General features: G+C 49.3%; 1 protein-coding gene across 1 annotated transcript; it reads right to left on the reverse strand.

Moving 5' to 3' along the window:
* Window positions 1-5,150: 5,150 nt before the first annotated feature.
* Window positions 5,151-13,127, reverse strand: WSB1 (WD repeat and SOCS box containing 1). Its single transcript, XM_041425342.1, has 9 exons — window positions 13,072-13,127; window positions 12,346-12,543; window positions 11,237-11,505; window positions 10,243-10,374; window positions 9,723-9,823; window positions 7,420-7,592; window positions 7,037-7,150; window positions 6,743-6,850; window positions 5,151-6,268 (listed from the first exon to the last, which is right to left on the reverse strand). Exons 1-9 carry the CDS (start codon window positions 13,125-13,127, stop codon window positions 6,109-6,111), a joined length of 1,311 nt encoding a protein of 436 aa, XP_041281276.1. The 3' UTR covers window positions 5,151-6,108.
* Window positions 13,128-25,129: the final 12,002 nt, after the last annotated feature.

Here is a 25,129-nt window from a genome sequence, read left to right on the forward strand (position 1 = left end):
GTGTGCAGTCCCCGTACCCAGGTGTGCAGAGCCGCCGTGCCCGGCAGAGGGCGCCGCACGCCCGGCAGGTGCCCGCACGCGCCCGGAGCCCCTCCCGGGATTTGGGGTTGGCGAAGGATTTGGGAGTTTGGGGAAGGGGTTTGGGTTTCTCCCCTTCCTGCCCTCCCAGGCCTTTCTCTTCAGGCACGAGGGTACAGCGACGAGCCAAACCTTTCCAGGAGCAGTGCCCAGGGCTTCGCCGAGGTCATCTGGCACACGGAAAACTCGTCAGGGTGCCCGCAGGTCAGGGCTGGTGCGGCGCTGCCACCTCACTCCCCGGGGATGCTGAGCCTGGCAAGGCACGGGGCCTTCCAAATAATGTGGTGCCTTGGTACCTCAGGATTGTGCTACAGAACTAATTAGAGAGCTTGTTCTCAAACCTTTCTCTAGAAATGCAACAGAATCGTGCTCCTCTTGCTCTGAGAAGGGGCTCAGCTCACATCACTTTTCTCTGGAAATTGAACATTTAAGAGCGTTGGTACTTGGTGTGAAACCACAAGACCAGAGTTTGAAAGAGCAGAGAAAATCAAGGCAGCAGCAGAACTGCTGAACGAAGGCAAGCCTCTGGAGCAGGCCCTGCACTGACCATAAGGAACTGCATTTACATTTGACATTTGTTTGGAAAGCGTGATAGGGCTGTGCCAAAGGGACTTTCTGACTTCAGGGAGGAAAACCAGATTCTGAGGCTGGCCACAGTTTTCTTTAGAATCCCTTTCGGTGCCTCATTTATTTGCTTCTAAGTGAGGGATTATGTTTTCTGTTCACATCTTTGTCTCTTGTCTGTTTAATTTAGGAGTTGTTTGGATTAGAGAGACTTCTTTAGTAAAGGCTTGGATGCTACTGTAGTGCACAAATGAAGATAGTTCAAACATTTCCAGGTTCCCATAAATATTCCAAATGTTATTATCCTTACATTTCTCCATAAATGCTACTGAGTTATGTTTTGTTTAAAGTGTGATTTAAGATAATTGGTTAGTCAGAATACTGGCTTGTTTCTGAATAATAAGTAGTTAAGAATATCTGCTGTTGAAGCCAAGAACTATTATAGATTCAAGAAAAAATAGGCTAAAAAAACCACCTCAGCATCATATTTCTTGTTAATTACTAGGCAGAGGTGGTACTAAAAAGAAGAAACCCTTCTCACCACACCACAGTGCACAGAATGTCTTCCCAGACAATGTATGAGGATCCCTGTTCAGGGGAGTTTCCTTGGGCAAAGAGCTCCACAGGAAAAGTGTAATTTCAGAAGTTCTCCATCCACACAGATGGACATCTTGAATTCATTTCTGTTGCAGTCAGCTGCCAAAAGAGCTCATGATCTGGCCCGTGTACCATGCTGTGGACAGTAGCAGTTCTGTCTGATGGTGGAGTTGAGCTGCACAGAGCTGCTGGGCAGGGTCTGATCCTGCTCTGGGGCTGTGCTGGGCAGGGTCTGACCCTCTGTGTGTGCCTGGCATGGCTGGAGCTGTGCAGGGCAGGGTCTGCCCCTCTGTGTGTGTGACTGGCATGGCTGGGGCTGTGCTGGGCAAGGTCTGACCCTCTGTGTGTGTGTGCCTGGCATGGCTGGGGCTGTGCAGGGCAAGGGCTGCCCCTGTGTGTGTGTGCCTGGCATGGCTGGGGCTGTGCAGGGCAAGGGCTGCCCCTGTGTGTGTGTGCCTGGCATGGCTGGGGCTGTGCAGGGCAAGGGCTGCCCCTGTGTGTGTGTGCCTGGCATGGCTGGGGCTGTGCAGGGCAAGGGCTGCCCCTGTGTGTGTGTGCCTGGCATGGCTGGGGCTGTGCAGGGCAAGGGCTGCCCCTGTGTGTGTGTGCCTGGCATGGCTGGGGCTGTGCAGGGCAAGGGCTGCCCCTGTGTGTGTGTGCCTGGCATGGCTGGGGCTGTGCAGGGCAAGGGCTGCCCCTGTGTGTGTGTGCCTGGCATGGCTGGGGCTGTGCAGGGCAAGGGCTGCCCCTGTGTGTGTGTGCCTGGCATGGCTGGGGCTGTGCAGGGCAAGGGCTGCCCCTGTGTGTGTGTGCCTGGCATGGCTGGGGCTGTGCTGGTGTTCAGAAGCTGCAACACTCGTGTTGGCCAAATGCCATCCTGGCAGCTCTTCACCAAACACAAAGCTGTGAGCAGGTCAGTCACTTCCAGCTTCTCTAATGTCTCATGATCCAGTGGACAGAGTCAATAAACCTAGGGATGCCAAGGGGTCTTTGCACCTTCCCCTAGGAGGTAAATGCCCTCCCAGTTGCTGCCTTCCCAGTGCAGTACTGTCACTGTGCAAGCACTGAGCTTTTCCCAGGCTCCAGAATAACCTCTGGCAGGGAGTTGGGCACCCCTGTGTGTGAGTTACACACAGACACACATGATGGAGGCACTCCCCCCACATCAGCCCACAGAGATATACATGTGTGTATCTCCAACTTCCCTTGCTTTATTGCAAGCCTTTGCTATGAATATGCCTCATTAGAGCCTGGTCAGTTGTTGCTCAGATTATTGCCGTGATGGACTCTGTTTAATTAGATTTTTGTTGTAATGTTGTGCTGGAGTCAGGAGAGGGTTCTCTAGGCAGCAGATCAAATTCACCTGTGAGACCACTAAGGTCAGGGAAATGGCAAACTGCAGGCCAGATTTAGTGCTGATTTATACAGTCACAGAAGCATGCATCCCCTAGCTGCTGTTTGTTCTCAGAGCGTGCCAACTGCAGGTGCTTCACGCGAGTATCACAACTATCTGAACTTCTGGGATCAGCGTGAAGGAAACCACGTGGCAAGTTCAAACCTCCCTCAGAGGCCAGGTGGCCCTGGGGCTGAGTCACAGGCCTGTTGGAAGGTAGGCAGGGGACTTTCTCAGCTGCTCCTTTTCCTTACGTGCCAGTGACCTCACAAAAACCAGCACAGCTCTCTGGACTGGGCAGCAGCAAACACGTATCTCAGTCTTGTGACATGCCACATCAGGACCAAAGTTCTGCCCAAACTCTTCTCACTGCTGTTATCTGCAGTGGACCTTGGAATTTTTTTTTGGTTTTTTTTTTCCTTTCCTCTGATGCAATTAAGATGAAGCAATATTTTAAGTCTTTCTTCTGGACTTGTTCCTTCTGCAGTGACCACAAGGAGCTGGTCATCATTAATAAATATCATCAAAACATCCTAACAGCTCCTGGGCAGCTGCCCTAGAAAGTGTGAATTGACACTGTTAATAATGTACACTGATAGATTTTTCCCCATCTAATTTCAGTTTAAATTTTCCATCCTGGCATTTATTCTGGTACAAGAGTTTTACTACAATTGCTGTTCTATCAGGAAGCAGATTGAGATAGTCTTCCCAAAGAAGTGCTTGCCTTCTGCAGCAGGAGGGGAGAGGAATCAGTGACCATAGTGGCTTGGTGAAATGCTCTCCATGAGCTGCCCTGGCTTCACACGGGAGGGGGCAGTAGTCCTTAGCTGCACAGCTGGAAGATGGAGCTGTGTGTCAGGCACCTGAGAAAGGGGCAGAACTTTCCAATTAAATGGGAGTTAGTGTGCAGCAGGAGTTTGTGTAGGCTTGAGAAGGAGAAGTGAACTCTGAGAGGGAATTATGATTTCTGTCAGGGAACCCCAGTGTAGCAACTCTTATTAGAGACCGTAAATAAATATTTTTCTCCTTGATGCAACAAAGCACTCAGCCAGCTGTAATAAAAGTGAGCATTCAGAAGCTTCTAATCTCATGTTAGAAATAAATCATATCTGCCCCAGAACTTCTGTCTGGAATTAGCTGGTTACACAAGGCATAACCTTGCTGATAACTAACAGTGTTATCATGACTTATCTGAAGTTTACTCTGGCTTTCTTTTGGTTCTAGTACATCAATAATTAGGGCTGTTCTGATCCAGCTCATTGCAGTGGGATTTGGGTGTGGAGCAGTGTTTATAAAACAAACTTGTCCTTGTGCAGAAGCCAGCATCCCACAGGAACCTTGCCTGCCTTACTCAGGTGGTTCTAATCTGAAATAATTACTTGGCTAAAGAGTTTCTGCTTGACACCTCTACAGATTTCCCACAGGATCTTACATAACCTCTGTCCTTTATGAGACTCTTGTAATATATAAGGAGAAGGTCACAGGATTCATCCACCCTATTTCTAAAGTGCTCCGATGGAAGTCCTCATCTAGCACTGAAACAACAAACCCCACACAACACTTAGCAGTGTTACTTGGTCATGATTCAGCTAAGATGCCATGTATGAATGCAGAAAATAAAGAGTTTTCAGAGCATTCCAGGGAAACTTCCTTGTGGCTGAAGCTCCAGTTTTCTCTTGGACTTGCTTCTCTCCATCACTGTTTAAGACAGCCACTGCAGGCAGTGCCTCAGGCACAGGCCACTCTGTCCCCTGCCCCTGCATCCTGAGCCCTCCTTCCCCCTGTCCCCCACCCTGGATGGGCTGTGGGGACAGGGCTCTTTTGTAGCTCCATGCTGTTGCCCTGTGTTTGTTCCCTTTCCCCCCTGACAGCGGTCACTGAACCCCAGCTGGGAGGAGCCGTGCTGAAGGACCCAGCTTTGTGCTGTGGTCACAGCTGGGACCTGCTGGGGATCAGGCCTCACCTTGTGGTGTCCCACCATGGCAGGAAGAGGCTTGTAAACGTGCTACATTATTATAAATAGCCTCGCTAATGAGGAAAGCTTGTGTACTTGGTCTAACACTACCATTTGTGTCCTGGGAGAAAGGCTAGAGCAAACAGAGGAACTCCTGCAGGCAGAGCTGGGAGAAGCAGCTTTCAGAGGTGGTGAAAGGGGGAGCTGGGATGTTGTTTTCTTCCTCCACTTCCATAAATCAGAGCTTTTGGTGAACCCAGCCTGAGGGGACCCTTCAGTAAGCCTCTCCTGGCAAGACCCCACACTTAAGTCCTACTCACTGATCCAAGGCTGGAACCATGATCTTGCAGAAACAGGTTCATGGCAAGCCCAGCTTTTACCTCAGCTCATGAAGGTGCTTAAATAAGCAGATTTGCAGCTCACACATGCTTATAACACTGTCATGGCTTTAGAGAGGTCTGTAGCATCTGTCTGGGAGCACAAACCAGGCCTGACCAGCTCAGCCTGGAACGCTGCAGCTGGACAGTGTTGATAAATCAGTCACCAGATGATACACCAGAAAACTTTTATACAAGTTTTTAATACAAAATTCAACAAAAATATATATAATCAGGCATTTTATGCAATGCATACATTCTTTATATCTGCAGGTACAGATAAATAACAGAAGGCAAAACCAAGTATTTTGCTTATCTTTGGCCATTAACCAATAATCACCCCCAAACAGATATTATAGGGTTAAAGGATAATAAACTGAGTCTGCAAATGTCTCTCGTTACAGACACAGTATCAGGCAAAAATACAGTAGTCAGATTTTCAGAAATGTAAGGAAATCGTTCTCTAACACTGCCCAATACTGAAATTTCACCTGGTTTGCTGCTATGGAGCATAAGGCCTTCAGCTGACTCAGGCATGGTCCTGGGTTTCGTTAGATACACTGCACCCCTTTTACCCTCCTGCCCTTCCCCACACACTGCTCTCTACAAAGCCACGCTGTACCTCCTCACAAACAAACTAGCACAAAGTCTGACCTGGGGGCAGCTTTCTGCACCCCAACCAATGTGCAGAAGGAAGCTTAACTGCTGTGTAAGTCAATAGTTTTCCTACCTCAGTGTGCCAGAACAGCTGTCCTTCCACTTACAGCTCAGATGCATCATGGCTCTAAAGCAATATATACATGAGACACATGAAAAATCATACAAGCAATTTTTAAAGGTACACTGATAACATGTAGCAGCTTATGTCTATATATGTACATGTTTTCACAGTTACATTTTAGAAAATTGAGAACACCAGGAATACTTCTACTGTGTTTTCTATAAATAGTAAAAAAAAATTACCTGTCAGGCATTTTGATAAAATAGTATTTAGGTTATCACTTTAAATAGCTCTTGAAAACCTGTAGAGTTTTAAGCTTAAAGGCTGTACAGTTTGAGGATTCTGTAAAGTGTTTGTAGCCAGTTTCAGCAGCTGGGCCACCTCCCAGTTGTCGGTTTCGTTTTTTGTTTTCTTCTCAAATAACTCAAATCTGGTAACAAAGGAACTCCAGCACCTTGCCCGGGATAGGCAGGTTCTTGACCTGGCTGGTGGGCATCACCCTGCGGATGGCCAAGCGACACAGGTGCTGCAGGCTGCACACCTGCCTCGGGGTTGCCCAGAAGTACACGCTGCCATCCTGGGTCCTGCACAAACACACAAAACCCTCCAGGTTACTCCACGTGATCCAGCTCAGCCTGCTACCAACTCACACACACGTGACTAGCTAGGGGACTTGCTGGTGCTCAGTTCCAGCTGCTCCAGATCCTCATTTACTCCAGTTCCTGCAGCAGCACAATAAGCAACTCGTCTATGCAACAGGAGATCTCCCAGCAGCTACTGCTGTGCCACCTAACACACAACAACTGCCCTTGGCTATCTATCTGATGGGCTTCTTCCAACCCTCATGTTTTGGGTCCCTCACGTATTTATTTTTAAAGATAAGAAATGAGCTTATCAGCTGATTGATTTTACTGCTATTCCAGGGATGTTTAAACAAACAGTACCAGTCAGAAGCACCAGGCTGCAAGTCAAACTGAAGATTTTCAGAACACTGAGCCACTGTTTTCAATCTCTTGTGTTACCTTTGTATTTAAAAAGGAAAAGAAGTCTGTACTTGCCCTGCAGCCAGAACACTGCCATCAGTAGAGAAAGTACAGCAGAGTCCATTGTTCAGAGGTGCAACTTGTACAGGGTATTCTTCATCAATTCTCCAGAACCTCACCATTCTGAGGGGGAAGGACAACACAGGAAGTTACCAGAGCGGGTTTTTAACCGTGCTTGGTGTTTTCTGTACGCTGCACAAGAAACTAGTCTGGAGCACGGCGGAGGCGCCAGCAGCCCGAGCTGACGGCGCAGAGGTTCCTGTGCTGGGGCAGGAAGGCAGGAGGGGCAGCAGCCCCGCGGGCACTCACTTGTCGTCGGCCAGGCTGGCCACGTGCAGCCCGTCGTGGCTGAAGCACACGGAGCGCACCCAGCGGTCGTTGGCGCCGCCCGCGAAGATCGGCGTGGGCGCGGGGAACAGGTGCCTGTGGGCAGAGACACGCTCAGGACGCAGCCCAGGACTCACAAACAAACTGTCTGAGCAGTTCACCCTGCACTCGGGAGTGGGGCTCAACTGCCGTGTGCTCTTCAGCCTTGTGTAACAACTCAGCACACATGAAAACACCAGTGCTGCAAATTCATCTCACACGGAGGAACAACCTCCAGCCTCTGCCACTTGAGGACTTCCATCAGCCACTGCTCATCTCCAAGTCCACCCTAGGAGATAGTTTCCGGATTTGACTGCTTTACTTACCCAAATTCCCTAAGGATCACTCCAGTATGTGGATCCCAGACATAGACTCGAGTATCGTAAGATGCAGTAGCCAGTAACGCTCCGTCAGGAGAGAACTCACAAGCTACAACATCGTTGTGATGGCCTTCAAGTTTCCGTAACATAGAGTATTTATCCATATCCCAGAGGAAAACCTGCAATTAAATGAGCTGATGTTATAGCTCTGCTCAGAGAGGCAGTGAAGCATTTAATTTGTTTTTTAAGTATAGCTAGTCTTATTTAGGATTATACTAAAATCAAGTATTATGAATTACTACAATTAAGAAATATGCTCAGTGTCATATTCAGATTAAAATCAAGGTTTTTTAAAAAATAATTAAAGCAGACATGCAAGTTCTAACTCGAATTTGTTAAATGTTATTAACAAAAATAAGCCAAAATATAAGATAAAGGCAACACAATTTAACCATGTAGCTTACTGAAATTCATGTATTACAAAACTATTTTATTAAAATATTCAGAAATAAATAGGGTTAAACTCTACAGTCCCCTCTTTTCAGTAACTACCAAAATTTTAAGAAGTATACAGACAGAAAATGTAAGGTTAACATATTGTTACTCCAGTGGCATCCCTTTAAGATCACTTGTTTACAATTGCTTGGATCACCAACGTCAGCCTAGGAAGAGAAACAGATACTGCAAGCAAAAAGAATTTTCACAGCCAAAAGTTATGTCTTTGGCAAAACAACAGGGAAGTCTAACCACATTATTAGAAAGAATTTAGTCATTTAAAATCAAGTCAACAGTAACAAACAACATTAATATTACAATTTACCCGACTAATTGCACAGTGTATTGTAAGAATTCATGGAATATTACAGTATTTTACATGCAGTTGTACATTATATATTATCAAAATAAGGACTGTGCAGAATGACTTAATAGGAACTATCCATGTACTGCAGCATGGTTTTACAGGAATACAAGTCTTTAGCAAAAGCTGTTGTGTCCCTCAAAGAGCTCTCTAGTGGCCTTGATTTTTCCCTTGACAGTTCTACTGCACAGCTTAAATTCTGACATCTTGGCTAAATTTACGTTTGACCAAAACAAACTCAGCCTTAGTGCCTCCCATACCGCCTAACTCTGAACCATTTTACAACCAGTTATAAACATGTTCACTAATTTTTCCAAGGAGACCCCAACATTCTATAAAACCGCTAACTAAGTTTGAGGAGTCAGTGTGTTTCACTGCTGTGAAAATTATTAAAAAAAAAAAACAACAAAAAAACAACAACAAAAAAAAAAAAAAAAAAAAAGCAAGCAAGGTGCCAGACAGTGGACATGGAGCAGCACCTGCGTACGTACAGGACCCCTTGCAGCCGAGGGCAAGGTTACTTCGTCCTACGGTACAGACGGTACAGCTCGCCGGGCTGGCGGCCGAGCTGCCACTCTCTGCCCGCCAACACCACTGTGCTCCTCAGAGTGGTGCCAGCTTAACTCAATCACACCAATATTGCTGCCACCACCTGTGACAGGGAAAGCAAGAAGCTTATGGAAAACACACAGCCTCCAGACAGCAATGTACACATCCCCCTCTGCTCCACCACAGAGCCAAACCCCAGAGCTCGGCTGCGCTCGCCGCGGTGGACAACGCCGCTGAGCACTCCCACAGGAGTGATGGCCAGTGCCTCAGCTGGGCTTCTGAGGCTCCACCACACTGCCTACAGAGCCCCTGGAACCAGGCTGAACTCCCTTTCTGGTCTGCCCTAACTCTTCAGTGCCAGGAGTAGCTTATGGCATACATGCATTACCTGCACTGCTTTCAGTTCTCTAGCAGGGCATTAGGATGGAAGCAAAACCAGTGTGCTCCTCTTCCCTCTAACTCTTTGGTACTACTGCCATTGGTAGGGGAAAACAGGGAGAAGTGTTTTTGTTCAGCAGGAAATGCCCTGACTGGCTCAGACTTTGGGAAGCCTTTCTCATTGAGCATGAAATAGGAAGGACAAAATCAAAACCAATATAGTTTTATGCATTAATCTAAGTATCTTTTAACACTGGCAGCTTTAGTGGTCTTTGTTTTATGCCACGACCCTGTGCAGACCTATTTCTCCACACTTACAGCCTCTTCAACTAAAAGCAGTGCAAGTTCCATTCACAAATCAGGGTCTCAATGCACCATTTGCCAGTTTAATTTCATGCACTTTCACATCATCATCAAACATTAGAAGGTCATGACACCGAGCACAAGCTTAAAGTTACTGAGATTTAAAATGATTATGCACACAATTCGGGAGAATTAAGGAACAAGAAACTCTGACACATACTGCTTTACTAGCTCCCACAGAACAGAGGATGGAGGAGTCTGGAGAGAATGCACAGCCATACACCCAGTTCGGATGGCCTCTCAGCACCTTCATCATGTTTCCTAAACAGAAAGGCATTGCTGTAAGAATTGGTTAAATATTACAAAATTCACATGGGAAAGCTTTTCCAAGTTAGTTATTTCTTTGCAAAATTTTGTATTATTTTCCCAAACTTTTTGCAGAGTCATTCTACACAGAAATAAAACCCCTGGGACGCAGCCTCTACTTCCATGTCCCTATTCAGAAAGGTCACTTCATGCACTCTTAGCCCAAAAGCTGCTTCTGCCTCCAGGGCTCAGACAGATAAGGAATTCCAAGCGGCTGCAGAGTGAGTGACTAAATAATTCCAAGTGCACAGTGAGTGACTAACAGAACATGCAGCTTTTAAGCAATCCTGACCAAACTGAGTCTAGAGCAATAAAAGAGGTGAGTATGTGGGTGCTTCTCTCAGGTATTAGAGCAGATAAAGGCCAGACATTACCATCATCTTTCAGGTCCCACACTCGCAGGGTTTTGTCTCTGGAAGCAGACACAAGAATCAGGCTGCCATCGGGGGCAAAGGTTAAATCTCTGACAACTTCTGTGTGGTCCATCAGGTTAAGGAGGAGTTTTCCTGTAACATGAGAACACCACAATTTAACATGAAGGACTGTTGTACTTAAATGGTTTGTGGATACAAATACTGAATATAAAATTACTGCATGTAAAGACAATTTTCCTTGCAGAAATGCTCCCTACAATGAACAGCACATGGATCCTTTCACTCTCGTGTATCAAGAGGTAACTCCTGGAAAAGCTACAAAATCTATATACTAGAACCTCAGAAGTAAGGCAAGACTTGTCTTTTGATGGACATACCTGTTCCAATCTTCAATTTACAAGGACAGATTACTCACCAGTCATTATTTTTCTGAACTGAGTTCTCTCCAACCAAGCAGCTGTGCTACCAGCAAAACGGAAAGTCCCTAAGTTCAGATTCAGTCTTTCTTGAGTCATTAATTTTATTTTTAAAAAGATAAAAGGTCCTTATCAACATAAACTAGCAATTTCATGCTTTTAAAGCATGGTAAAACTAGGAAGACTAGAAAACCAGTGTATGTATGCACACATTTAATTATTTTGCGTCTTCCACCTCTCGCACCTCAAAGCACGACGTGCCTCTCTTGTTCCTTTGGCAGTTTTTCGTTACTTCTAGTTGCAGGAGCTCATGCTTTTCTAAGATTTTTTCATTTGTATTGAAGGTCAGTTCCCAGTTACAATTCTATAACCGATTCCTGGTGTGTGCCAACAGTATTATTACTGCAAGAAGTGTGAGCGGGCACCTGGGCGTGACAAGGAAGGTCTGGACAAGGCTCTGAGGGACACTGTGGCAGGGCTGGGGTGTCCTGGGGCAGTCCAGGAGCCGGTCTGGACGCTCCCAGTGTGTCCCTGCAGCTCGGCATCTCCCGCTGTGCCCCCAGCTGCTCTCCACTCACCCGTGTAGACATCCCAGATCTTGATGCGGCCGTTGTTGAGGCCGGTGGCGAGCAGCAGCTGGTCCTGCCCGAACTTGAAGCGGTGCCACTCGATGTTGACGCAGCGGCTCTGCTTCTCGGGCACCGAGGAGCCGAAGGCCAGGCTCCACACGATGTCCCCGCAGTCGATGACGTGCTCGCAGGGCCTGTTCCTCTGGCCCGCCTCGCTGCTCTGCCGCGGCAGCCGCGTGCTGCCGGCGTCGGCGCCATTCTTTGTGCCGTGCAGCAGGCTGGAAGGCAACACAAAGCACAGTACAGCGCCAGCAATCGCCAAAGCAAACCTTCCTCAAGGGCTAAGGAGGCCTGGGAGTTGTCAGGATGTACATCCCCGAGACACAAAACGGTGCGTTTTTACTTTAGAATTAGAAAAGTGGCTTTTTCTTATAGCTGAGAAAAATTGCCAGCACCTGGAAACCTTCTGACACAAAATAATACTAATACTCTGTAGTTTTACCTCTGGAGAGAGCAAGATACTAACGTAACCTACTGCAAAATCCAACAGAAAATTACAGAAAAATAAGCCACAACAATTTCTAGGATTTTCTGCTAAAGAGTTACTGAGTGTCCAGCACAGGGAAAACAATTAACCACCCCCAAATCATGGCTCAGAGAAATGTAACCAGCTACAAAACTGCAGCGGCCAGTACCAACTTTGCTAACATGCAACCTGCAAGTGCCAATAAAATGTGTGTTTTGGAACTCCACTTGCATTCGAACAAGGATGATAAGGAAAGAGGTCTGCCTTTAAGTAAATTTCTAAAAGGTAAAGCCAAACAGCGTTGTGATAGGAAGTGTAAAGGGCCAGATCTGCCCACGTCTCCAAATTCCCTTTTCACGCTAACTTCCTCTTATTTTAGAGTGTCTGAATTGATTAACAAGTCACTCCTCCACAGGCTTTGTGAGGTTGCAATAGCTGTTCCTCTTGCTGGCCACACAGGAAGAGACAGAACAGCTATTATTTTAAGGAATTCATTTTGTCAAATCCTAGAAGACCAATGCATGCTTTTTAATCGATTTGAAGCTATCTCCTGTTTTTCAAGTGCACCGAAAACCACAGCAGTTTGTCTTACAAGTTGTTGAGGCACTGTGCCCAGGGGACCAGCTTCACTATGCGATGTCCCTGTGACCACGCCAGGTACGAGCCATCGGGAGCGAACGCGACCGTCCAGTTCTCCCTGCCGCACTTCTTGTCGAAGGGAGACGTGGGGGCCAGGAGCTCTCCTACCGTGCGCGACCGAGCTGGGGGACAGAGGAGATCGTGAGAGGGACTGCCGTGAGAGGGACTGCCGTGAGAGGGACACCCGTGAGAGGGACAGCCATGAGAGGGACTGCCGAGAGAGGGACAGCCGAGAGAGGGACAGCCGTGAGAGGGACAGCCGAGAGAGGGACAGCCGAGAGAGGGACAGCCGAGAGAGGAGACCTGTGAGAGGGACAGCCGTGAGAGGGACAGCTGTGAGAGGGACCGCCGAGAGAGGGACAGCCGAGAGAGGGACAGCCGTGAGAGGAGACCTGTGACAGGGACAGCCGTGAGAGGGACAGCCGTGAGAGGGACAGCCGTGAGAGGGACTGCGGTGAGAGGGACAGCCGTGAGAGGGACAGCCGTGAGAGGCACAGCCGTGAGAGGCACAGCCGTGAGAGGGACCGCCGAGAGAGGGACTGCGGTGAGAGGGACAGCCGTGAGAGGAGACCTGTGACAGGGACAGCCGTGAGAGGCACAGCCGAGAGAGGGACAGCCGAGAGAGGGACAGCCGTGAGAGGGACTGCCGTGAGAGGGACAGCCGTGCGCCGCCTTTCACCGGCTGCACGGGCACCCGCGCGTCACCCCGCTTTGTTTCACGGCGATTAACGCCATCGCGAGGGGGCCCGGTGTCACCGTATAACCCAGCAGGGCCGAGCCCCTGCAGGGAAACACGCGGTGCCGAAGGAGCCGCCCGCACCGCGCGCGATGCCGCAGCCGGTACGGTACGGTACGGGCGATGCGGCCAGGCCCGCGCCTGCCCACGGCCGGGAGAACGGGCCGGCAGCCCCCGGGAAGGGCTCCGTGTGCCGGGAAGGGCTCCGTGTGCCAGGAAAGGCTCCGTGTGCCGGGATGGGCTCCGTGTGCCGGGATGCCGCCCGTTACCCGCGCGCAGCCCCGAGCGCGCTGCGCTGCGGCATGGGCTGAGCGCCCGCCCCGGGGCCGTCCGGCCCTGCCCGGTTCCCAGGGCCCTGCCCCGTCCTGCCCACCCGCAGCCGTTCGCGTTCCTGCCCCGGTGCGCTCTCCGTGCCCGGCCGTGCTGCTGTCGCGGCCCGGTTCGCAGCCTGGCCCCGTGCTCCCGCCGTGCGCCTCCCCGGTTCAGGGGCTGGAAGTCTCCTGCTCTGTAGTGTTACTTTCTATACGGGTGTAGTTCAGCATTTAAATCCAGCAGCAGCTGGTTTATGATCACATTTTGAATTTGCTGTTAATGAAGTTGTTCACAAGGAACTTGGAGAAAGAGACCCTGAGAGCCCCCCATTCTCTGTGATTTTATATTAACATCTCTATACATCCCTCTCTTCATCCATTACCTCTTTTCTCTTTTTGCATATCTAAATTCTGCCCCTCTTCTCGGCAAAGTGACTCTTCCTTGCTCTGTCTATGGACTTCAGAGAAGCGAGCAGCAGGATAATTAACTGCAGATAATAACTGTGATTTCATTCCAAAGCAGTGGCCTCACTGGCAGGCCATTGCAATAGCCAAGGGATCAGCTATTCAGCTGTAGCAAGAGCCAGGAATTACCCCAGTGTGAGCAAGGCCAGCAAAGCATTATTTAAATTATGCAGTGATACAATGTCAAAGAAAGGAGCAGGGAGAAGTTCGGCATGTTCTTGATGATGTGAACACTAGCGTGGATTTGTGCTGGCTTGTATAAATTCCCTAGCACATCGTAGCACTTATTTGAAACAGCACAATCCAGTTCCTGCTCTGTCCGTCCCCCACTGCCAGCTGAGGGAAGAGCCCTGAGCAGCTCTCTGCAGCTAATCCCTGGACAACTCCTTGGAACAAGGCAGACTCGTAGCCAGTGAATATTGTGAAATGCTGCTTGGAATTGCTCATGGGTCGTGGATGTTTGAGCCAGGCCAGCGCAGAGCTGAGCTGACTCACGTAAGGATTCTCTGGAGGGTCTGAGCTTTGCTCAGAGCCAGCACACACTGCTGACCCTGGGGGCTCTTACAGCCAGCAAAATGCAGCTTTGGCTTACTCAGCTTCACAGGGGTGTTACCACACTGCTGCCTTTCTCACTTCTTGTTCTCCAGTCCACATTTTGTGCGTTATGGACACAAAGGCAGAGAGGGATATGTAAAACCCCAAGGGTTTGCAAGCTTGTGAGAAATTGTTTGGTGTCACAGGCTGTCCTGGGGACGTTGGTAGCACCTTCTCTGTTCAGGCTGGAAGGGCTTGTCCTTGTGTCTGGAGCCAGAGAAGGAGGGGTGAAAAGCTGTGTTCTGTCTGCAAGCTGCCAACTCATCCCCTCTGCTCAGTAAAGTGCATCTGTCCGAAATTCAGTCTAAACTTGAGATAAAGAAGCCACAATTTCCTTCCTGGGGACTCTTGCTGTGTTTATTTTCCTGGCAAGTGGCGGATACAGGGTGATTTTTCAGATGATTTTTCAGTTCTTCCTGGGTGAGTTGTGGGATCCAGGGTGTCACACCCCGGGCTGTCACACCCCAGGCTGTCACATACTGCAGTGGGTGGCTCAGGCAGATTTATGGGTATTCCATTATCTCCCTTTAGGGATGCAGCTGCCAAGCCTGCACAGGGCTGCTCAGCTGGGAAGCTCACAAACGTGGTGCCATCTTTCTCCATCAAGTCTTTGCTCACTTCAGTAAGCTTTCATAAATGAGAGGGCTTTTGCCCTTTTTGCCTGTCCTGGAAATACCTTCAGGGTTCCAGGCTATGGAGCTTTTCCCCAGGCTGCTGGAGCATCAGGACCTGCTGATTTCACATTCCTGTATTCTGACACGGTGAATTCAGTTCTAGCTATTTGCTTTGCTTGGTCTTTTCTTTTTCAGGCCCAAAACTGGTGTTCCTCCTCTTCAAATTGTTATTCTATAAAGCACTCCTGGCAAATTAGTAACAGTTAGGGCCAGTCACACTTAAATCCAAGGTAGCTCATCTGTGCAATAGTGCTTGCCATTAAAAATTATGCTATTTTTAGTCTACACTGTTAATTATTCACAAGCTCCTGTTTGAGAACCTCTTGGGGATGGAGAAAGTTCAGCCTCAGGCCGTGGAGGCAGAAGAGAAGGTGAAAGGAAAACACAGAATGGAAGAAAGGAGATGGCAAAGAAGGTTGAGGAGGAAAAGTGCTCACAATGAAGTGAATGGTGAGCAGCAGAGAATGAGACAGGAAAGTGCTGCCAGGAGCTGGATTTCAATGATCCTTGAGGGTTCCTTCCAGTTCAGGACATTCTGGGATTCTGTGATCCTAGGGAGGTCCAAGTGACAGCTGCCCCCAAACTGAAGGGTTAAAAAACTCAACATGCAAGTAAAGCAACAGCCCAGCTCTGCAAGGAGCTGTTAGAGTGTGTGAGACCTTGCACACAAGGCTTTGCCAGCTCTTGGTCTGGCAAAATACATTTTGAAAGCACATTTTGAAAACTCTCAGCAGCCTTTGGGCCCGAGTGTCTCCTGCCCCCCTGCTGCAGTTGTGCCAAGAGCTGCTGCTGGGCCTGGCACCAAGCTGCTGGCTCATTTCCCGTAGGTGTTGTTGTGTGCCCGGTGACCGCGAGCAATATTGGCACCACTGTGGCCCTGGAGAGTTTGCAGTCTAAACAGACAAGGCAAACAGCAGCTGGGAGGAGGAACAGGGGGATGAGGCCACTTTCTCAGGGTCATCATGGAGCAGTCAGGAGCATAACTGTGTGATTTTCCCACAGGCACCAGATAAGGCTGCCTCCCTTCCTGGAATTCTGGGCTGTCCTTTCTCTGTCCCCTTTTGTCCATTGCTCTGTGACCTATCTACCATTGCTTCTTGTGAGGAATTTTAGGTGATTCTAAATTAATGTACATCTAGTACTTAAGGGGTTAATTTCAAAGGTCTGCTAAAAGAGTGTAGTGGAAAAGTGGCACAGATGGAATATCAGACCATGGGAATTTTGTGTCTGTTTTTTTTGGTCTCGTTGGGATTTTACAATTTTTGGAGCACGTCTTTGGATATAATAAATAGAGCAGATGGCTCAGTGTATGTGGAGAATTCAGTGCTTCCACCATGAGTAGCTGCACTGAAATAGCAGAGACAGAAGTTTGGGGTTATTCCTTTTAGATTCAAACCATCTCTTCTCTGTAAGCCAGCCATGGGTGCCTTGTAGTGGAGCTGCTTGCAGAAATATCTGTGCTAAATTTACCCTCTGAGGGTACCAGAGGTCTTATCCCAGATGGCTGAAGTGACACTGGTTTGAGAGGTTTGAGAGGTTTGAGCTGTCCTAAACGAGGGCAGAGGCAAAGGAAGCTCTGCAAGTGCTGAGGAGCTGGGTGCTCAGTTCTCAGCTCCCACCAGGCTCTGGCCAGGGCAGGCTGGGGTTGGGAAGCTGGTGTAAGACCAGAGGAATTCAAAGCAGTCACATAACAAGTCAGAAAAAGGGCTGTGTCCTGGCCAGCTCTGAGTGTACAGATCACAGGACAGCAGAGAATGTTCTGAATTGTTCCAAACCCAAATGCTTTTGTGTTAATATGAAATATTTACCTTTTTTTCTTTTTAAATATCTGACCCAAGGCAGAACTCTACAGTGGTTGCTGCTAACCTGGGGTGCAAGCAGTAATAAACTGCTGAACATGTTCACAATGGAATGGAAAGAATATTTTTGGCTGTTGTTTTTTTGGGTTTTTTTTAAAATGTTTTTGCATTGGACTATCAGGATTGTGCAAACAGAGGGAAAATCAATGGCATGGAGGGTGTAAATGTCAATAAATCATCTATAAATTCAATTTATACAAAAACAGTTTTGCATTGGATTGTCAGGATTGTGCAAACAGGGAAAATCAATGGCATGGAGGGTGTAAATGTCAATAAATCATCTATAAATTCAATTTATACAAAAACAGGTTGTGTTTAATAGAAAAAACAAATGGGATGGACTCCCCACATTCTGTAGAGCAGATCAATAAAACAATCAGGACAGAAGAAGGCAGCTTGTTGGGAATTGCAGGGCTGTGTGTGACAGCTTCTGCCTGGAAACAGCCGAGGCTGCATTCCTGCTGCGGGGAGTTGGGAAAGAGCAGCTTGCTTCTAGATAAAGAGTGTTTGCTCACAGATCAAACAGCTCGAGGTGGGCCTGAGCTGGTGTTGAACTGAGCTTGAAAATATTTGGGTGGCTTGTGTCCAGCCCTGTTGCTACAGGGAAAACATGCAGGGGGCTACAGAGGAGGTGCAGAATCTGAGAGACATGGACATTCTCTGAAAGTGGAGGTCGGACAAGCAAATTTCTCCTAGTCGCCATTTGTGGGTTGTAAAAATGCTGCAAACAGGTGTAGGAGGAGAGAACACAGAGCTCCCCTTGTGTGGTACCCGGAGGGAGCGCGGCCCCGTGTGTGCAGGGTCAGGCTGTGTCACCCTGGTGGGGACACCCTGCGCACAGACACGCGGCGAGGGGCTTCCAGCAGAGCTGCCCGTGCTGTCCCTCCAGGGATGGCCTCTGCAGGTGGGCTGACCCAGCTCTGTTCCTCTGTTCCTGTGCAGGTGTGAGTGCTGCTCTGCTCACGGCTTTCTGGGGCTGCCAGGACACGCTGGGAGGACACAGTTAAAGCCATACTGCAAATGGAGCTGTGATCATGTGCGTGTTCCCTGTGAGAGCACAGCCCATTCCACAGGGGAAGGAATAAGCCACAGCACCACAGACCCACTGTTTGGCTGCCCCACACCACAGCCTTTGTTTCTTTATTTCTGTTCTAAACAGCCTGGGGACAGAGGCACCAGGGCTGGGCCTGTGTAATTCACCTCCTGCATCACCTTTCTCTCCACTGCTCATCTGGCTCTGATCAGCCAGCCAGGGTCACTCCAGTGAGTCTGAGAGCTCTTAAGGGAAGGCCCTGCCCTCTGCATTAACGTAATTGCAGGTTATTTGTGAGATTCCTTCCATGGCTTACTTCCTGAAGGTCTGGCACAGAAATCCGGTTTTGTAATTTGAGCTCTAACGAGTGGCTGGATGTAATTATGGGCTCCATTATCCCAGCAGCCTCTGTAGCATGGAAAGTAAAAGCTCAGTGTTGCCACTAGCACTGAAAATACAGCAGTTGGCAGCTAAAAATTCCCTTGTGCAAGCAGTCTGTGGGCAGTGTGCACACAGGTAGGACCCATTTTCACTGGGGCCTGCTCTGGTCTGTTTGTAAGTGTTTCCCAAAAGAAGCTGATGAAATTTCTGGTTATACTCTCATTACAGCTCTCCTGAAGGCACAGATTGTGCACAAAATGTGTAACAAATAAGATTGGTAGGTTCCCCACTAAAGCAAAGCAGGATTTGGGGGAGCATAATTTACCTTTCTGCCAGGTGTCGTAAAGGGGGGATGAGCTGGACCTACGGACACAAGGATCAGCTGCAGAACAAAGGAACTCATGGCTGGCTGAACACGGGGTGTCAAGGCAGCTGAACACTGGGAATGGCTCTGGGAATGCTCTGGTCACTGGGAAAAGGCTGCTGGGAACTAAAGTCACGGGACAGAGAGCACATTTTTTAATTTGAGATCCATATATGGAAGTAAAAGATTAATTGACTACTTGAATCCTGACAGTCTAACACGAGAAAATATTTTAAATGCAATTGCATTACATGATTTAGCTGGAGGAAGATCGTGTGCTACACAGGTGTAACCTTTTCCTTTCCTTCCTTACTGAGCCTGGAAGCGTTGCCCTGTTGCCTTCTTTCTGTTGGAGCTGGCTTTTCCTGTCATACTGCATACTCTGAGAGAGCTTGGCTTTTTTCCCTGCCCTCTGCAGCTCTGGAATGCTTTCTTGCTGTTCTTAATGCCTGTTATGACTGCAAGTAAGGCAGAGGTGGTGCCTTTGTTTCGCTGCTGCTTTTAAGTCACATGATGATATTTGGGGAACCCGTGGACCTGCAGCACTGCACAATCACACCCCCAAAGAACAACGAGTCCAAAGATGCAAATTGGTTAATGAGTCCTTGTAGGGTCAGGTTGAGGTTTAGGGCAAGGACAGTTATTAATGTCCAGCAGTGTGATTCTTCAATATTGTCATTGCCCATGTGGCCAGAGAATTAAAAAAATAAATACAAGGGCTGGATCTGTGTGTGGATACCAGCTGGGAGCTCACCAGGACAGTGCAAATGCAACCATGGTGTTCACAAGAGCAGCATGGCCCTGGGGTAAGCTTTGTCCCCAGTTTCCAGCTCCATTTAACAGCAGCTCAAAGACACCATGACCAAGGCCTCTGTGCTGCTCAGCATTATTTAGAAGCCCAGCAAAGCAGCACATGTTTTATCTAAAGGATATTGCCACGTATCATCCATCCAAACCACTGCAAGCAAGTTTTCCTAAGGTTTTATTTTAGAAAAGCTTGTGTGGGCTTAAGCAGCAGTTGCAGTCAAATAGGGCAGCATCAGCTAATGGCATGAGTCATGGGGAGGAAACTGAGCAGCAGTTGGGGAAAACTTCAGTAACAAAGAGTCTTTATATTCATCAATTCATACAGGCTGACACGAGCCTTACACAGAGGTTGTTTAAGAAGCAGAAAATTCAATTCTGGTCTTGACATTTTCCCAATTCTTAAAGATTTACCTTTCCATCAGACAATTCCTTTCCCTCGTCAGTCCCTCCCCTAACCTGAGTACTTCAGAAGACAGAGCAGGGAGGAAAGGCAATCTCTGATGGCTGGGCTGCTCTGGTGGCTCTTCTCCCCAGTGCACTGCACTGTGTTTAAAGTGAGTTACAATAAAGTCCAGGTGTCCCACGGGTGACCCTGCAGGTCCTGCTAACCTGACTCCACCCGTGCCAGTAAATCCCATTTGTGCCCCAGCCCTTTGGTCAGAGCTAACTGGCAGGAGCAGTGCTGTGGTGCCAGCAGCAAAGGCCATGCGTGATGGATGTGCTGATGGCACTGAACCCAAATCCTCAGGTTTGGCTCCCAGACTATGTGAGCATGGTCTAAAATCAGCTGATCTGACTGAGAAATCATGCCACTGAGCTGAATGGGACCTGCACGGGTTTTTACACAGTGCCGGGGGGGAAAAGTGTCAGGCCCAGTCTTGTGTTGTGCAAATTGAGACTGGTTTCAATTCCAGGGGTCCCCAGGTGGGGGGCATTCCCCGGGGCCCCTTGGGTGGGTCTGCTCGGGTGTGAGCAGCCTTTGGGAGCCGATCACGAGGCACTGGAAGGCTTTCTGGAGACAAGTTTAATGTGATTGTAGGAGAATTCTGCGTTGGTACAGCGGTACCACTGTAGGATGCAGGGGAGATAGGGACTAAGAACGAGCTGAAAGCTCCTCTTGCTGACCCTGTGGTGTGATAAACAAGAAAGGAAACAAAATGTCAGGGAGAGGAAGTGATAACCTCGAATTATCCTCTGGGCAATGTTCTAATCTAGGCTGAACTGATTAGTCATCCAGAACAATTAAAATACTGCTTTATAATATTTAAGTAACTTAACCTCTGCAGTGACTGTCGCATGTGGGGATGGCATTACTGACTAGGGAAGGGAAAAGCAGATACACAAAATGATCTCATTCTGCTGAAGTCTTCAGAACATGAACACACACACTGGGAGTGATTGTGATCAAACAAACTTCAACTGGGACTCGAGAAAGAGCTTGTTTATAGCTGCAAGGCAAACGGGCAGGCACTAACAGGGCTGTGTCCCTTTCCGTGCAGGCATCAGCCTCCATTCCAGAAAATACACTGTTCCATGAAGTGCAATTAGAATATCTGAGGCCCTGATAATAGACTGATTCTTTTATCAGATCAAGTACCAGGGATTAAACTCCTGGTGTTTTGCATCCAAATGAGATTTCTACTGGAACAGAAATACTTGCTTTTACAATTGATTGTGTGAAACATCGTGCTACAATTTGAATGATCTCTCGATGACTGGACTTTCTGGGATAGAAGTTCCAGCGTGAGTGTTTTGTACAGAATCCCTAATAGTCCGATCATTTGCTGGCTCTGTTCTTGTTTAACAGATCCTGTTAACACGGTCAGGGAGGAGCTGGGACGCGGAGAACACAAAGGAAAATCCGTGGTTTTCCTCTTAAGAAAAGGTTTCTTCGCGTTACGTTCTGCGATACCGCGTGCGGGGTGAGTCCGTGCAGCAGCTCCGGGGAAGAGCCCGGGCTGGTGTGTGCAGCCGGCGAGCCCCGGCCGTTCGGCGGCCTCTAATGCCCTCTGACGGCCGGAGGGACCGCGGCGGAGCTCCGGGGCTTGTCACCTCGTACTGAAACCCGGCAGGTCCTTTCCGGCCTCCTTTCCGTCCTCCTTCCCTTCCTCCTTCCCTTCCTCCTTTCCGTCCTCCTTTCCGTCCTCCTTTCCGTCCTCCTTTCCGTCCTCCTTTCCTCCCTCCTTTCCCTCCTCCTTTCCTTAGGTTTGTTTGTTTGGCTTCTCTCAAGAACAGGAGAGAAATATTTTTGACCCCGATGGCAGATCTGGCACAGTTCCACCCCAGGGAGCGGGATCAAACCTGTGTGCCTTGCAGAGGAATGCTTCCAGAAGGGATGGCAGCTTTCTGGACAAAGCACATAAATAGAAATTGAAAAGTATCACTCAGCATGTTTGAGGCACTGCTGGAGTGTTTGACAAATGCTGGTGGAAATGAGAAACCGGGATGGGAGGAATGGAGAGAAAACTACCAAAGGATGAAACACAGCCTTCAGGAAGTCAGAAGGAAAAAAGGTTAACAATAAATAAAATGAGTTGAAAACACAAAATAGAGGAAAGCAGAAGATGTGAGAAGGGAAAAAAATTCCATCTTCTCTGGCAAGAAGCCAAGTGTCACCTCCAAGTTCAGGTGTAACATCAGAGAGGCCCAGATCTCCTGGGTACAGTGTAGGTGATGTTCAAGAAATTCACTGAATCTGAAAGGGAAAATGCACCAGAAAGGAAGGAAATGCTGCAGGGCTTCTGCCTTTGAAGGGGACTTTATTGGAGTTAACTGGGGGTGTTAACTGATGGCATCTGTGACACAGGATCAGCACCTTCACTCCCCAGCAAGGACAAAGTGAGAGCTGAGAGCTCCCTGAGGTTTTCCTGCAGGCCTGGCCAGGTCATTCCTGTGTGTGCCTCGACCTTCTCATCTGCCTGCTCATCCTCCAGCTCAGGCAAAAAGTGCCAGAACAGCTCCAAGGAAGCGATTCAAGGGGCGTTTTTGGCTGGATTGAAAACATCCGTGGCTGGAAATTTCACAAGGGGGACTCTTCCCACGTAGATAAATTTCCCACTCACACTTTATGGCTTGGCTGTTCAGGCTCTGAACCTCTGCTGGAAGGGAACAGAGACATGGCAGGGACTTCCCTGTGCCAAGTGACTCCTACCACTAGTGCCACTTTGACAGCCACAATGGGAAAGTTTTAGTGAGGAAAAGCCATTGGCATTCACAGCAAAACCTGACAGCACTCTGTGCATGCCTTAGGCTGCAATTCCTTATTTTAGTTCACATAGAAGTGTAAGGAAGTGCATAAAAAAGCTCTTGCTAAAGTGTCCTTAAAAATCCACAGGCAGCAGGTTGTCAAGAGCTGCTGAGGAAATGGTGCCACCACTCAGAGCTCCCAGGAGCTGGGGAACTTGGAAAGGTTTATTCAACAATTCCCAGCTGGCTGTTACAGACTGTCCTGTCTCTGCCTGGGGGGACAGAATCAGGTGGGGTCTGGCACAAAATTAACAGTAAAAATTAACTGTTGTGGGCCTTTGGGGGCAGCACTGGGAGAAGGGGTCTCCATCCTAAGTACTGGCTGAAATTTTGCACGGACTTTGGGGGAACACTATGAGAATTTCCAACACTGCCATTCAACCCCTGTGTCTAAAATCTGGGAATACTACAGCAACTCTTGATTGCTTTTAGATTTGCTTTGGGAAAAACACTGCCAGAAGCAGGAAGAAGCACTGTTTGTGTTGTTTAGTACATGCTGAAGGGAAGAAATAGCGTGTCCTTTCCTACCTCAGTCAGGAGTCCCCAGGATGCTTCTCTCTGACCCAGTCATACCACCCTGATTTCCTTCTGGCATTTTGGGACATGTTTTTCATAACCATATCAGTCAGCTGAAGCCCCTTCCTGCCCCTACATGAATTATTATTGTTTAGATTTTGGCAGAACGTGGAGATCCCTGTGAAGATTGATTGCCTTCAGTGGAGATGATTCCTGCCTGACTGCTGTGGGACACTCAGGGGTCAAATCCAGAAACAGCTGGAAAAGGAGACGTGACCAGAAGGGCCCAGTGGGGTCGGCTCTGCCTCAGCAGGGAGGCCCAGCCCTGGGTTTAATTGTGAATTAATGAACCTTCCTGGGAAGGGCTCTGCTCCACCGAGCCCTTGGGTGTTTTGTGTTCATCTCTGTGCCTTTGGTCTTGGTGTTTTTGTTCTCTGCCTTTGCACTCTCTGTGGCAGAGCCTTATTCTTCAACCAATTAACTGGGGCTTTTTCCTTAAGTACAATATTGCAATTGATTTTTGTCTTTTTATAAAACATCTGCTCTTCAAAAATTCGCTGTCACCCAAGTTCCTGGATTTGATGCTAGAATGCAATGGAACTGCTTGTGCTGTAAATCCAAATTACAGGATTTTTATGGCTCATTATTTACAACGAAAGTTAACTCAGGATAAATTTGATGTTGCTGTTGCTGCTAATAATTGCTGTGTGCTGTGATAACAGCAGGAGTCTGTGAGTCACATCAAGGCCCTGACTGAGCGGGGGGATGTAAATTCCGTTTGGTTCTCCAGCTCTTCTGCCAATTTTAAATGCCCTGTTCCAGAGCCCTCACCTCAAGCTGCGTCTTTATGTATACCATCAGAATTTCAACGTGACTCCGGCATGAAAGAACATGATTTTGTACTTCTGTGTGCCCAGAAGGAAAACAAATCAACGCTCCCAAGAAGGCAAGTGGAAGCGGATGTTTGTTTGTGCGCATCCTGCTTTTCCGAGGCGCGGAGCAGACAGGCTGGGCTGGTGGCACGGGGTGCCGCTCGGGTCTGGAGCCGCAGCTCCGCAGGGACCCCGGGCCGTGCCGGAGCGAGCCAACGGACGGGAATGCCGGCTTTGTGTCCGGGCGGGGAGGCAGCCGTGCCCCGCAGCCGAGCCCGCAACCTGTGCCACACGGCGCCGGGAGGGCCGGGCCGGGGACCGCGCTGCCGGTACCGGGGGCGGTGTGTCCGTCCGGCCAGGTCCCGGTACCGGTACCGGGGGCGGTGTGTCCGTCCGGCCCGGTCCCGGTACCGGTTCGGGGGGCGGCGTGTCCGTCCAGCCCGGTACCGGGGTCGGTGTGTCCGTCCGGCCCTGTCCCGGGACCGGGCGCGGTGTGTCCGTCCGGCCCTGTCCCGGGACCGGGCGCGGTGTGTCCGTCCGGCCCTGTCCCGGTCCCGGTCCCGGGGGCGGTGTGTCCGTCCGGCCCTGTGCCGGTACCGGTACCGGGGGCGGTGTGTCCGTCCGGCCCTGTCCTGGTCCCGGTACCGGGGGCGATGTGTCCGTCCGGCCCGGTCCCGGTACCGGGGGCGGTGTGTCCGTCCGGTCCGGTACCGGGGGGCGGTGTGTCCGTCCGGCCCGGTCCTGGTTCGGGGGTCAGTGTGTCCGTCCGGCCCGGTCCCGGTCGGGGCCGCGCTGCCCCCCGGCGCTCCCGCCGCTCGGGGGTCCCGCCGCTGCCGGGCCGGCCGCTCCAGGTGCGGCGCATCCGTCCTTTGCCGGCAG

This window comes from Onychostruthus taczanowskii, unplaced genomic scaffold, assembly GCF_017590055.1.
Source record: "Onychostruthus taczanowskii isolate IOZ18803 unplaced genomic scaffold, ASM1759005v1 scaffold89, whole genome shotgun sequence".
In the NCBI taxonomy this organism is placed as follows: domain Eukaryota; kingdom Metazoa; phylum Chordata; class Aves; order Passeriformes; family Passeridae; genus Onychostruthus; species Onychostruthus taczanowskii.

Bases quoted from the DNA above. Each gene is read 5' to 3' on its own strand.
- WSB1 (XM_041425342.1), bottom strand. From the start codon at position 13,127: ATGGCGTTAATCGCCGTGAAACAAAGCGGGGTGACGCGCGGGTGCCCG. The intron at 12,544-13,071 runs GTGAAAGGCGGC...CTCTCACGGCAG, and splicing joins CGCGGGTGCCCGTGCAGCCG to TCCCTCTCACGATCTCCTCT. The intron at 10,375-11,236 runs GTGAGTGGAGAG...CTCATGTTACAG, and splicing joins GATCTGGGATGTCTACACGG to GAAAACTCCTCCTTAACCTG.